Raw genomic sequence first — 13,239 nt, forward strand, 5'->3', positions numbered from 1 at the left:
TAAACACTGCTTTATCAATTAGACAACCCTAAATTGCACTTTGCAGTGCATACATCAATTGCAAATTAAATCATGGAATAATGCAATCGTCTAGCTTAAGAAATTCCAAAAAATAATAAAATAAAATACTGAGATTAATAAGTTTCACATCAATACAATAGTTATATAGATATGTTGTAGTACAACTATATGGGAAAGACAAACATAAGAAAATAAGTTAAAACATAGAGACTTACAAAGTTCTAGCAATGCATGACTTAACCTCTTGATCAAGCTTGGCCAATCCAAAGTCAAATATCTTTGAGTTAAGATTTTCATCAAGCAACACATTAGTAGGCTTGATATCTCTGTGAATGGCCTTCAAACTTGATTCCTCACTAATCTTGGCCAATCCAAAATTAGATGTTTTTGGGAAATAAGGAATTTATCGTCTTTAAAAAAAAGTACTGGAAAACTAAATACAATATATTAATATTTAATTATCTATTAAGTTAAATAAGATAGTCGGGCAAGAACCTGAAAAGTGTTCACTTATGACTAACTGGGCCGGCCCAACCCACTACCTACTGCTATAACCTCTTTTTTTTTTTAAATGGTACCTTGAAAATGAAATTAATTAGTTTAATGTTGTATTGTGCACATCACACAATTTGTAATCTACTTATGTGCTTATACTGTACTATTTGAAGTAGTAAAGATTATGGAAATAGATGAATTCACACATAAATATTACCATGCTGAAAAACAATTAACTTTTCTTTCAACAATATTTCTAAACAGAAAAAAGAAAGTTTATATAGGGTAAAGTTAATGATTTATGAGCTTGTATGTTTGAGCGTTAGGTTTAGTTATGTTGATAATCTATCAAACACTATGTCATTTTCTTGCTTCTCTAATGTCTCGGCGATATGAATAGGATTGAAAATATTTCTTCACCCTCGCATCCATCTCATTACTTAATGAGGGATTTGGGTCTGAGATAAACTCTTGAACAATAGCCCTACCTTCAAGCGTGCTCACAATTGAATGCATGGTGGGCCTAAGTTTTGAAGTAGCATTAGAGTAATGAAGAGCCACATTGATTGTAACCGTCATCTCTTCTTTTGAAGTTTGATCCCAACCTTGGATCCACCAAGTTCATCAAATCCGCATCTGATTTTAGTACATGTGCCTTAAAACATGAAACGAACAAAAGCCCACTAAGTTATTTACCTTTAGAAAAACCCAAGAGAACTTTCAACAAAAGAAAAATATAAAAGTCTTCTATCTAGTTCTAAACAACATCAACAAAATCAAAATAGATTTCCAATTAGGAAGTTACCCAATCAAGAATATAAAAGCCTTTTCGTTTGTCTACTGACGTCAATCCTTCTTCTCACTAATAACCTCTAATACAACAATTCCAAAACTATAAACATCTGTTTATTGGTCAAATAACCCCGAATTGTATATTCCAGTGCCATATATTCACTCCAAATTAAATCATGAAATTAAGAAATTGTTTGGCTTAAGAAAATACCTTGCAAAAGTAGGGTATTTTTCTCTTAATTGAAAGCTTCATATCAATACAATAGTTGTACATATATGCAATAATACAACTATATTAGAAGGACAAATATAAGAAGATGAGTTAAAATATAGAGACTCACAATGTTCTAGCAATATAGGTGCTTATGTGGGTTTTAACCCCTTCATCAAGTTTGGCCATTCCAAAGTTAGATATCTTTGGATTAAAATTTTCATCAAGCAACACATTAGTAGCCTTGATATCTCTAAGAATGATCGTCAAACTTGATTCCCCATCAAGCTTGGTCAATCCAAATACAGATATCTTGAGAAATAAGGAATTTATCTTCTTAAAAAAAATTACTGGAAAACTAAATATAATGTACTCATATTTAATTATCTATTAATTTGAATAAAATAGCCAATAACGGGCTTGGGCCCAAGAAGAGACCCAAATCCTCACTTCAACGACGACCGCTACAAGCACAAAGCCCTACTTCAACAAGCTCAGATTCAAAATCGTAAAGATCTCGGCCAACCAAGCTCACCCACTGGGCTTTCACGCCCACCCAACAAAAATCCCAACAACCAAAGCTCGATTATGCGTTTTGCAGGAAAAATCTAGAATTTAATTGGATAAAAATGAGGAGGAAGGCAGAGTTTGAGACAGAGAGAAAGAGGTTGAAAAAGATGGAGGTTTTGAGAGAGGAAGAGTATTTTGGGGGAAAAAAAAGAGTAGAATTAATAATAAATCTAACACTGTACTGAACACTTCACTAAATCAAGTTTAAGTCTATTCTAAGCAAGTCCAACTCAGCCTCTAAAGCTAGTTTAGTCCAAAATAGTATAGCGCAACAAAAGCACACTGCCAGTTTCGTGGGCTGAATGAGATTAAACCTTAGGAACATGATTAGATTGGCAAGGATGAGTTATATGGCCTATGTGTGTGGTTGGGTTACATAACCCATTATATTTTCCCTTATTTCGGATTTGCAACCAATCCAGTCCATGTTACAGTTTTACTCACCAAATATTTGCTAGGCTACAAGTCCAATTTAACTGGAAATAACTCATCATATCCGGCCCACCAAACAGGCCTTATGTCTTCCAATGATTTCAGGTGCTTACAATACATAAACAAAAAAAATGGAAATTATAAAATAAGAAACGGTTTTTTTAACTATGTTCAAAAAAATAATATAAGCAATTAGCTATAAGCAGAGTAGCTAATAAAGTTTACACATTCATAGAACCATATTGTACAAAGGCAATGTACAAACTAGAACTACTATCGAGAGAACAAAGAACGAATACAATCTGTAAATTAAGACTTCTGACAGAAATTACAAAGTACACACACCCAGAAAAAGATCCGCCGCATTCATCATCTTCTTGGAAGGATATCTGAAAACAAAAAATCATGGAAGGGTGGACCTGCAAGAAGGCGAAGTTCGAATATAGTAACGGATCTCTGCAAAACATAGCATAATTGCATTGAAGTATATGTTGTACTTAATCAGCACTTGGTGAAAGTATAGCGTAAAGGAACCAGAGTACCCAAATTTCGTAGGCAGTGTAACCACGCACTCATTCATTTTCCACGTGTTGTTTACCATCTCTATTTTATACGTTCATAATCCTAGCCCAACAACGTCAACAACTACAAAGCCTCATCCCACTAAGTAAGTATTGGGAATATAAATAAGAAAAATCATTTTCAAAAGGCAACAGCATGTGATGGTGCAGATCAATTGAAATGTTGACCTAAGTTCAATGCTCCGTGAGGACATGTTTAAGGACGCGTGCAACTATTTCAGAGTTTTAGTAAAACAGGTTCAAATAAGAATATTCGACCAGAAAAGAGAAAAAAAAAAAAAAAGTTTCAATAAGGATCCTGACCTTCTTGTTCACCAAGAATATAAAATGGAAGATGAGCAATCATCTTTGATGCACCATCACTCCACTTGACAGTACCGCGGTTCTGCATTTGTCCATTTGAAGGCCGGGAAGGCCCCAACACAGACAAGGAAATTGCAGGTTCAGTCATTAAGCCCAAATAATCACGAGCCCGTCTCCAGACCCTCTCATCTGATATTCGAGAGCGAGCTACCTGGGGATACAAAACAATTTAGTGAACGCGAGCTGATGAGATAATTTTGACAGCATGATATACTTCTACATAACTCCACCAATCTCACTATGACACATAGGAGCTAAATTTTCTCTTAAGAAAATTGCAACTGAAAAACCACACATTATTCCAGCAAGGAAAATAGCTACGCTTATGGTCAAATCTGAAAGTCAAACCTTGCCCAAGGAAAAATGTGCCCTAGGCAGCAATTCACGGTGGATGGTGGCCAACTTTGCAATGGCTGTAACAACAAAGCATAGAAGCCTTGATTGTGATGACTTTCGGTAAGTTTGATTATCAGAGCTAAAGGTTGATTCCTGTCCCAGGCCTAGACGACTTCACAAGAAAACAAAAGGAAAATAGAAAAATCAGCAAACATTTAGTCGACATTGCTAAGGAAAAAAATGAGACACAAATCAAACAGCTGGTTTATCCCTTACCTAGATGAAAGGTTTTCATACAAGAGTAGCTCTAAACTCTCAAAAAGCTCACGAGCTTCATCTTTGTGAGATCGTCCACCCCCACCATGCTCTCCTATGGCCCAACACAATTGTAATGCCAACTCTGTCTATAGGAAAAGAAAACTGTAATACACTCGGACACAAACTACAACACCGACAAGCTTCAAAAACACAGTGAGGTGATCAACTGACCTTTTCTGGGCTGTCATAAGCTTCCCCAAGCCTGTCCATTATAGGCTTCTGCAAAGATTGAAATCACCTTGTAAACTCTTTCAATGAAGAACAACCGAAAAGATCCAACGAAAAGATATTAATAAAATTAAACATGATCTTCTACTCAGTAAGTAACCGGTTGGATATTGTACTACTTTTCCCTTTAAACCATGAAAGGAATGAACCAAGACCCACAATAACCAAAATCCATTCCTTCAACCTCCTATCTGGTCAAACTCGTGTATTTCTCTTTTCTACTAAGAATTTCTAATCACATACCCTGAGAACTATGCCACCAACAGTTTCTAATGGATTTAAAAACATACACAACTGAAAGAAATTGTATAATAATGATCAGAGGCAAAATGTGTTTGGGACAGTACCTTCAAAAGTGCAATAAAATCTGGAGAGCGCTGAAATGCGGCAAGCATAAATTCTAATAGCCTCTTACGAACCTATAGAATGCATAAGTTTTAGAAATAAGATTATCCACTCATGATAAAGGATGATAAGAGGACCAACCAGACTTTAGAGTTCACCAGAAAGATTTATGACATAAAGCTGTAAATAATATTTCATTATATAAACTGATCACAATTACTTTCACACATTTCATAATTCGAAAAGCATCTTTTCTTGCAGGACATAGACATAAATTTTTTGCACAAAAGATACCAACAGATGTCAATTATAGTGAAAATGAGTACAGATGAAACGTAACACCAATATATACAAGGGTTCCAGCAAATCAAGGATATTGAAATGCAAGAAATAGTCTCCAATCATCACATTTGATCCCCAAACCCAAAGCCAGACCAACAATTACTGTATTTCATGTGACCCCTGACTCAACTGTAACCCGAGATCAAAGAAAATGAGATCACTAAAGGTGTTGGTGTGATGCTGGAGAATGATCTTTTGACAATATCAAGTGCGCATGAAGATTGGTCCACTTCCATGCATAAAAAATCATAAATATATCAATCTCCCATATTTTTCTGTCTAGGAAGCCAAAAAGTCACTACATCAAAAAACTCAGCAAAAGAAAACATAAAATATATTTAAATGCATACACACCTCATAAGAAAAACTTCTGTCAGGAAATATTGTGGCATTTCTTGACATGAGTAGAGGTATCAATGCACAGACCAAAGCTGGAATAAAATAGAGAAAATAAATTTTTAGAAACAAAAGAGTTTATACCAAACTCTAATGTAGGATAAGAGCTATATCACGTACAATTATTGACATCACGCAGTGCTATAGCAAAATACACATCAAGAAACCGTGGTGTCATGCGTAGTATATTTTTCAGCCTATCAGATTGGGGAGTATTAATTACAGCCTGTAAAGTTGCAGCCATTGCAGGAGAGGTCCAATGGCGTTCCTGCAATACAGCATAAATAAAATCTGAGTATATTTTCAGTGTTAATGTGAAATAAATTTTGTAATAGCATAATGCTACCCAACCATTTGTAGAAACATGCTCAAATCTGATTTGGAAAATTGTCAGTGGTCCGAAACATATACATTAAAGTCACGTTTACAAGGAACAAAAAAATGTTTACCAGTAAGTCCACAACTCTACTTAATTCCTTGTAATTACAAGAAAACCATGGTTTTATGTGGTCTTGCATTTGCACTCGGTTGAAATGATAAAAAGGACACATCAAAAGAAAAGAAAGAAGACGAATACAAGTGAGTGAAACATAACTTTTATATACCTTAAAAGCAAAAAAAGTTCTAAATTAGGATATGCAAATGGAAATTGAGATTCAGAAAAAAAATATCCTTACAGCAATGCCATCATTTTCATCCTTTAGAAGGTCAAGGAACAGAGGATCAGCAACATCAATTGAACTGCTGTCCTCTGATTCAGAGTCTCCCCCTCCATCTCCTATTGTTGAACCGGTATAAGCTTCATCCATAAGAGCAAGCAGCATCTGCATCAACATATCAATGCGTATCTTTAATTGCATGGTTTCTAAACTTTTAGGTTAACACGTGTAATTTTCAAACGTCAAAAAATTAACCTCAGGAGCTGAACTCTTCTGCATTGATGCAATGCTGTTTCCAACTAACGATCCCGAGCTCTTTTCAACCTTCTCCAATGCCACTACCAAAACTACCATAGTTGAAACAAAAAATGATAGATCTCAGGCTACTTTAAGAGGAAACTAAGAAAAACCAATTGAAAAAAGGCTTAAAAGCACACCTGGACAAGCCCAAATTACAGGGCAACAATGAACCAAAAGTTTTTTATATTTTGAAAAAACCAAAAGTTTTTATATTTTGAAAAAACAAAAAAAGTATACAAATTTGAAATAAAAGAACTCGGTTCGGCAAAAACAGATAAATTAATAAGCCCATTATTTCACGCTTTTCTTTTAAGCATAATGACTGTCTGTTCAAAAGTGGTAAGGCATAAGCTGAATGCTGAGACTTTGCACTTGACATATCAGCTTAACAACTTATAAATTTTATATGACGGCTAGATAAATATTTCAGATCAGTTATATACAATAAATATTTTAAAGATAAGGATCTAAAATCAATTAACTCCACACATAAGAGAAACAACAGATGAAAAACACACATACATGCAACACGGTAAAAGCTTTATAAGGTAAAAGAAGCCAAGAGACAACGTGACATCAAAGAAATATGGTGAAAACGGAGGATAACGGTGAACTGAATAAACATACTCACTTGGCAAGTCTACCAAAGCCGGAAATAATGGAAGAAATGACCCAGGGGACATCAACCCTGGAAAAACCTTCATAAATGACTTTTCTAACCTGCAGGGCAAACAACGAAGTGGACAATTATGAAATAAAATTCATCTATTTACTTTAAAGCTAAATGACAATAGAAACATAAAAAGAATCTTTGTAATGTGCATATCCACAAGTGTCTATCTTCAGCTGAACCATCAGAAGTTCAGAACTGACAACTTAGAAACATCATGTGTGTGTGTGTGTGTGTGTCTATCTTCAGCTGTACCATCAGAAGTTCAGAACTGACAACTTAGAAACATCATGTGTGTCACAGTGTGTGTCAGTCAGTGTGTGTGTGTCACAGTGTGTGTGTTCAGAACTGACAGCTTAGAAACATCATATGTATGTACGTGTGTACGTGTGTGTGTGCGCGTGTGGTATATACATCTTTGAGCATGAGCAGTAGGTCAAATTATAATTACTGTAGAACTCACTTTTCCCCATTCCATGCAATCAACTTTAACATCAAGGGAAAGAACTGCATAGAAGTTGTTAAGGTTAGAGATACATAATCCAGCTATTGAAAGAAATATTATGGTAAGATCCTGCAAGGCATAAAAGAACAAAAAAAAAAAAGCAAGAATTGAATGAAAGCATATAAAATTCAAGATGAAATATTTGACCACAATGGATCTGATTTTGTTTAATTCCTTCGGATATTTGAGAGCCTTGATGAGGACTTGTCAAGCAGCAAGAACTTAAAAGGTTTATGAAGCAAGACAAGTACAAAAACACAAAAGTCTTGCATTCCACAGATAACATCACCATTAATAAGCATGGTCCAACTGTTCAATTTTGTGGCTTTCAAATGGAAGCAGTATTTTAACTCAGACAGCATGTTCACTGACTGATTGTTTGTAATTTACAAGTGGATGGGTGTATTGCAGTACATGAAAACACCACCACAATTGCTAAGTACCTCCACAACCTTTGCACAATATCAAAATAAAGACTTATGTCATACATTTCTAATAGGTATACTACATAACAATTTTTATCATAAACAGAAAACCCTGGGAATATTGGTCATACCTGAGGCAGTAAGGTAGGGAAAGAAGTTAAAAGCTTTTTCTTGTTGACGTTCAGAAATTCAAGGGTTGATTCTGCGACAACAGGATCTGCAAACTCACTGCAACCAGATTAGAAAAATTTGACATGTGATGGCCATCATATTTATAGTTAGATTTGATATAAGAAGAATGAAAACGAATGTAAGAATATAAGCAAGAAAACAAATGCTTATTCCACACAAAATGGCAAGTAGTGCAAATGAAACTTAGTTAGCCCGTCTTTTTGAAGTTTAAAATTTGTAACTTTCTCTTCAAAGTACAAAAGAATCTAGAGAATAATTTCCAGGTCAATATTGCTTCTTGTTGTTGACTTCATAAAGCAACCTACAATATCCTTTGATAAGACATCATGACTTATGTCTGATTTACCATTTAAGCTGATAGATAGTAATAAAATTTTGGACGAGTCTGGCATGAGTCCATGTATACAGTATACAGTTAAGAACATGTTGACCATCAAAACCTGACATAAAAAAACAAGATGATCAAGGTTTTTATAAAGGAGGACAAGGTGAGCAAAGTGCGTCATACTTCTGTAAACCAATAAAAAGTACGTCATTTTTCAGTTCATCTCCCTCGTCAATTGACCATTGGATCTTAAAAGTTAAAATAGACCTGGGCCTCAGGTTTCATGGTTCGGAGAGTTTAAAACAACTTTAGTAACAAATAAAAATCTTCCTCACTTCCATTTCATCTTTAGTTACAGAATAACATAAGTTGCACGTTAATCTTGCCAAAATTTCTCTTCTTTTCCTATGGTAAAAACCAAGCAAATGCTAAGTAACTTTCCATATCACACAACTAATGACTAGGTATATATCAATATAGATAAAAGAAAAACCCAATTGGCACACAATATCATATACTTTTAATCAGCCTAGACACTAATTTCAAATGAAATACATCACTCACCGGCTCAAACATGAACGGAAAAATGTCCTGAGACTGGGATCAGCATCATGTAGAACCATTTCCCCAAAGTCAAGGTAAAATTGAAGAATGGCCTGATAGAAAATCAGGGTAATTAAATTATGAGCAAGGGATATTAAAAAAAGGTATTACCAAAGAAAGGAAAGTGTGAGACGGCGGATATGACAGTTTACCACATCCACAGACATTGCTGTGTCAATAAAATGTTATATCAATAAAAAAACTAATAGATTGGAAAACTGAATTAGCTATTACACTAACAGAAAATACAAGTTAGCTAGTTTACATCATTAAATTTCATAAAATTATTTTTCAACTATATGCCTTTCATACACTCCTTCAAAAAACCAAAATCTACTAGACACCAAAAGAAGAGATTCCCTTTTACATCATAACTTCTCCTCCCACCCCCCACACACCCCCCCCCCCCTTCTTAAACTATGAAACTGCTTCAGAAAATCCATCACGTTATTGCTTACAAAAGTACATGCCCTAGAGAACAAGCGCTCAGTTCTCATCCTGCAAGGGAAAGCTCAGACCTTAGGTAACCGGGTAAAAAGCACTTGCAGTTTACTTCCAAAAAAAATCATACTGAATGCTTACGCATACAAAAGTCAAAGACTTAAATGGAGTTGAAACCTTAAGCATCACATAAATGCTCTGCCGAGTGCCATTTCTTGCGATTTGGCCCAAACAACTATAGAATGTTAATTAGAAAGTGCACTCACTCCAATCAGTTGTTAAAGAGGATTCCCCGGATAATCTATATTGTGACTTTTGTAAACATCCCATATACCATTTTCCATACCACAAGTTCTAAAAACACTGTTTGATAAATTGATAATGTCAACATTTGTTTTATTTTCCTAATCCTTTCTCAGCAATTAAACAAAACGGAACAAAATAGCGAAATTTGCAGTTAACAACATGGAGCTAAGTGAATAAGAAACAAAATTAGGATAGCAATGCAACAAAAATACGACTCAAAATCCGAATGGGACCAAAAAACTAACCAGCAGTAGAAGGCCAATGGAGGTTCGAGATTGAGACAGCGAAGCCACCGAGCGCTGAAAGAGCTTGTTAATCTGCGTGTAAACTCTCGCCACCAAATCCTCTGAATTCTCAGCTTTACACAATTCATACAGCTTCTTCACCTGCTCAACATTTAATAAAACAAAAAAGAACCAATTTTTTCCCCTTAATCAGAAAAATGAAAAGAAAATTAAGCTCATTTCTGGGTTTCCCTGCTTTTCAATTATTTTCTCGGGAAACAAACAGAAAGTTAGGGAAATGATGAGATGCAGAGAGAGAGAGAGAGGGACTGACGGATTGGAGAAGAGCAGAGTCGGAAGCGGGATCGTTCGCGACATTGGAGTCTCTCGCACTGCTTGAAAGGGTTCTCAGATGCAACTCCCAATCGCCCATTTTTTCGTTTTTCTCAGAAAACGAACGAAATCCGAAGTGTGTTGTTTTTCGTTCGTAGCAAAATTCGAATGGAACCTTTTTTTTTTTTTTTTTTTAATTTACTGCGAGTGAAGCAAAAATTACATCAACTGGGCAAAAACGGCACGTCGTGCACCGTTTAGGAAATTACTTAACGGGTAAAGGCTAAAGAGTTATGCCGGTATTCATTTAAACGTAACCCCAGCGATCCGTCCCCTGTAATCACTTCCCACCCCTACTCGTGGTTCTTCGGTTGGACAAGGAGACAAACCCGATGAATCCAAACCCAAACTTTTTCGCGAATTTTAATGAAATATTTTTGGTATTATTCATTTTTAATGTTAAAGATATTTTTAATTTAAAAAGTCACTCATGATACTATTTGCTTACACCTTTATTTTGTCTTTTTGATTAAAACTAAAGTTTTTAAAGATTTTTCGTTAGTTTTCCTAACTCTTTTTGGACAATTTGGATAGAGTATATATATATATATACACATTTGATATTAGTTGTACTAAAGTGGCTAAGTAAGCTAAACCTCACAATAAGTTATCACAATGAGCTATCTATAATAATTTAGTTTGAATTTGCTTTGTCAATAATGGAAAACTTCTCACTCAACTACAGGTGAAAAAAAATACTACTATATCGTAATGCTAAGTGGAATATAGAGTAATGCTAACATCACTTTTTTTATAAAAAAATAATAAAAAATTACACCGCTTATGATAGTTGATCTCATATTTCTCTTATCAGAGAGTGTGTCAGTCTTGTGTCGAGAGCAATTTTTAAAGAACGAGTTCATTGATATGGTGAGGTCTCACTCCAATAATATAATATCATGTAAAGAAAAACTTACGCATGACATTATGTAATTAAATTGAGACAATTTGATGTCAACAAACATGTTCTATGAAATTCTTTCATTATTGATTTTGGATAAGGTTAATTGATTTCCTTTTTTAAATTGAAAGGGCCCATTTAAAATTAAGCCGACAATATACGCGGAAGTCAAATGAGAAGAAAACTTTGGAGTAAATGATATCTGGTGTGAAGTTCATGTTACTAAACTGGATAACATGTTCTATAAGAGCAATTGGTCAACAAAAATTTTATGAAGCTTTGTAATATAGAATACTTTGTGTTTTTTTAACCGTTGATTTATAAAATTTTGATTTTTTATTCAAAATTTAACGGTTAAAAAGTCGACAATATCAATATTCCATGTCTCTATAGATTGGGCATTTTGGTCTGACTTGTTTGGGCCTAAGCCCAATCTTGTTTGAAATCAATATTACTTTTTTGGGTTAAACTATGTTCACTACCCTCATGTTTCGTGGTTTTCAATATTTAGTACATCAAGTTTTTTTCATCCCAGAGTCATACCTAAAGTGTTAATTTTAGGACAGTCTCATACATCTATTAGTTAAACTGTTAATTCTCCCATTAAGTGATGATGTGACGGCCAGGTGGACAATGACTGGGCGCCATGTGTCATTAAAAATATTAAAATAATTAATTAAATAAAAGTTAAAAAAAAAAAAAAAAAAACAAACAAACAAACAAACCCATCCCTTCTCCCCTCGCCCCCCGACGCATAAGAAGAAGAAGGAGGGAAAAAAAAAAAACTCAGTCCCGCCCCCAACCCAGAAGCAGAAAAAGAAGAAGAACCCAGAAGAAGAAGGAAAAAAAAACCCAGTTTGTCATTTCCACATTAATGGAGATCTACCACAAAACCAGTCCAAAAATCATCTCAAACTCAAACTTCTCATCTCAAAGTATTTTCGAAATTCACCCACACTGAAAATCCCAAAAATACGGAGTTCATGGTCTGGATTCGTGTTCGCGGTCGCGGGGTGGGGGAGGAAGGCAGGTAGGTCACGCAGGGGGCCCGGGGGGGGGGGGGGGGGGTGACGAACTAGGTTTGGGCTGGTTTTTTTTTTTTTTTCCTTCTTCTTCTCAGATTCGATTTTTTTTTCTTCCTTCTTCTTCTTCTTTTGGGTTGTAGATTCAGTTTTTTTTTTTCCCTTCTTTTTCTTCTGCGTTGGGGCCGGGGGAGAAGGGATGGGGTTTTTTTTTTTAATAAATTTTATTTAATTAATTATTTTAATATTTTTAATGACACGTGGCGTCCAGTCATTGTCCACTTGGGCACCACGTCATCACTAAACGGAAGAATTAACAGTTTGACTAACAGATGTATGAGACTGTCCTAAAATTAACACTTTAGGTATGACTCTAGGACGAAAAAAACTTGATGTACTAAATGTTGAAAACCACGAAACATGAGGGTAATAAACAGAGTTTAACCCTACTTTTTTTTTTTTTTTTGGTCAAAAAATTCATATTACTGTTGATGAGATATTTTTGGAGTCCATATTACTTTACAACAATGATGGCTACGAGAATAAATTGAAGTTGATTAGGATTTGACTTTTAGACTTCCATATTTGTTATGGATGTTGAATTTGAATATGTTTTATTTTTAATTTGAATAATTTCTATGGTATAATAAGAACTATGTGGAATATGCACACAGCTGCTGCTAACTTTACATATATTGGCATTTGTATGTAATTTTTCTTTGATTTAGGTGCACTACTATAAATGTGATTGAAATATTCTTAATATTGTAAGCTTTTATTAACCTAAAACTAAAGCTCCCAAGAAGAAAACCCCAAATAAACAGTTCCGTATTAGATGGTTTA

The 13,239-nt window shown here is 34.8% G+C and overlaps 1 protein-coding gene across 1 annotated transcript; it reads right to left on the minus strand.

Annotated features, from left to right (window-relative positions):
• Nucleotides 1-2,560: 2,560 nt before the first annotated feature.
• LOC137715898 (AP-5 complex subunit zeta-1) lies at nt 2,561-10,691 on the minus strand. The gene is made up of 16 exons (XM_068455258.2): nt 10,415-10,691; nt 10,102-10,242; nt 9,071-9,162; nt 8,121-8,217; nt 7,523-7,566; nt 7,021-7,109; nt 6,345-6,436; nt 6,108-6,254; nt 5,551-5,698; nt 5,389-5,465; nt 4,695-4,766; nt 4,291-4,338; nt 4,078-4,205; nt 3,814-3,973; nt 3,406-3,616; nt 2,561-2,940 (listed from the first exon to the last, which is right to left on the minus strand). The coding sequence occupies exons 1-16, from the start codon at nt 10,511-10,513 to the stop codon at nt 2,891-2,893; spliced, it is 1,695 nt and encodes a 564-aa protein (XP_068311359.2). The 5' UTR covers nt 10,514-10,691; the 3' UTR covers nt 2,561-2,890.
• Nucleotides 10,692-13,239: the final 2,548 nt, after the last annotated feature.

The sequence above is a fragment of the Pyrus communis genome, chromosome 3 (genome assembly GCF_041283825.1).
Source record: "Pyrus communis isolate YQ-2024b chromosome 3, ASM4128382v1, whole genome shotgun sequence".
NCBI classification, from domain to species: domain Eukaryota; kingdom Viridiplantae; phylum Streptophyta; class Magnoliopsida; order Rosales; family Rosaceae; genus Pyrus; species Pyrus communis.

What these genes read in the sequence shown, in the direction of transcription:
- LOC137715898 (XM_068455258.2), bottom strand. Translation starts at nt 10,513, where the DNA reads ATGGGCGATTGGGAGTTGCATCTGAGAACCCTTTCAAGCAGTGCGAGA. An exon ending in TTCCGTTCATGTTTGAGCCG is followed by an intron (nt 8,218 to 9,070) that starts GTGAGTGATGTA and finishes ATCTGGTTGCAG; the next exon opens with TGAGTTTGCAGATCCTGTTG. An exon ending in TCCCTACCTTACTGCCTCAG is followed by an intron (nt 7,567 to 8,120) that starts GTATGACCAATA and finishes ACTTCTATGCAG; the next exon opens with TTCTTTCCCTTGATGTTAAA.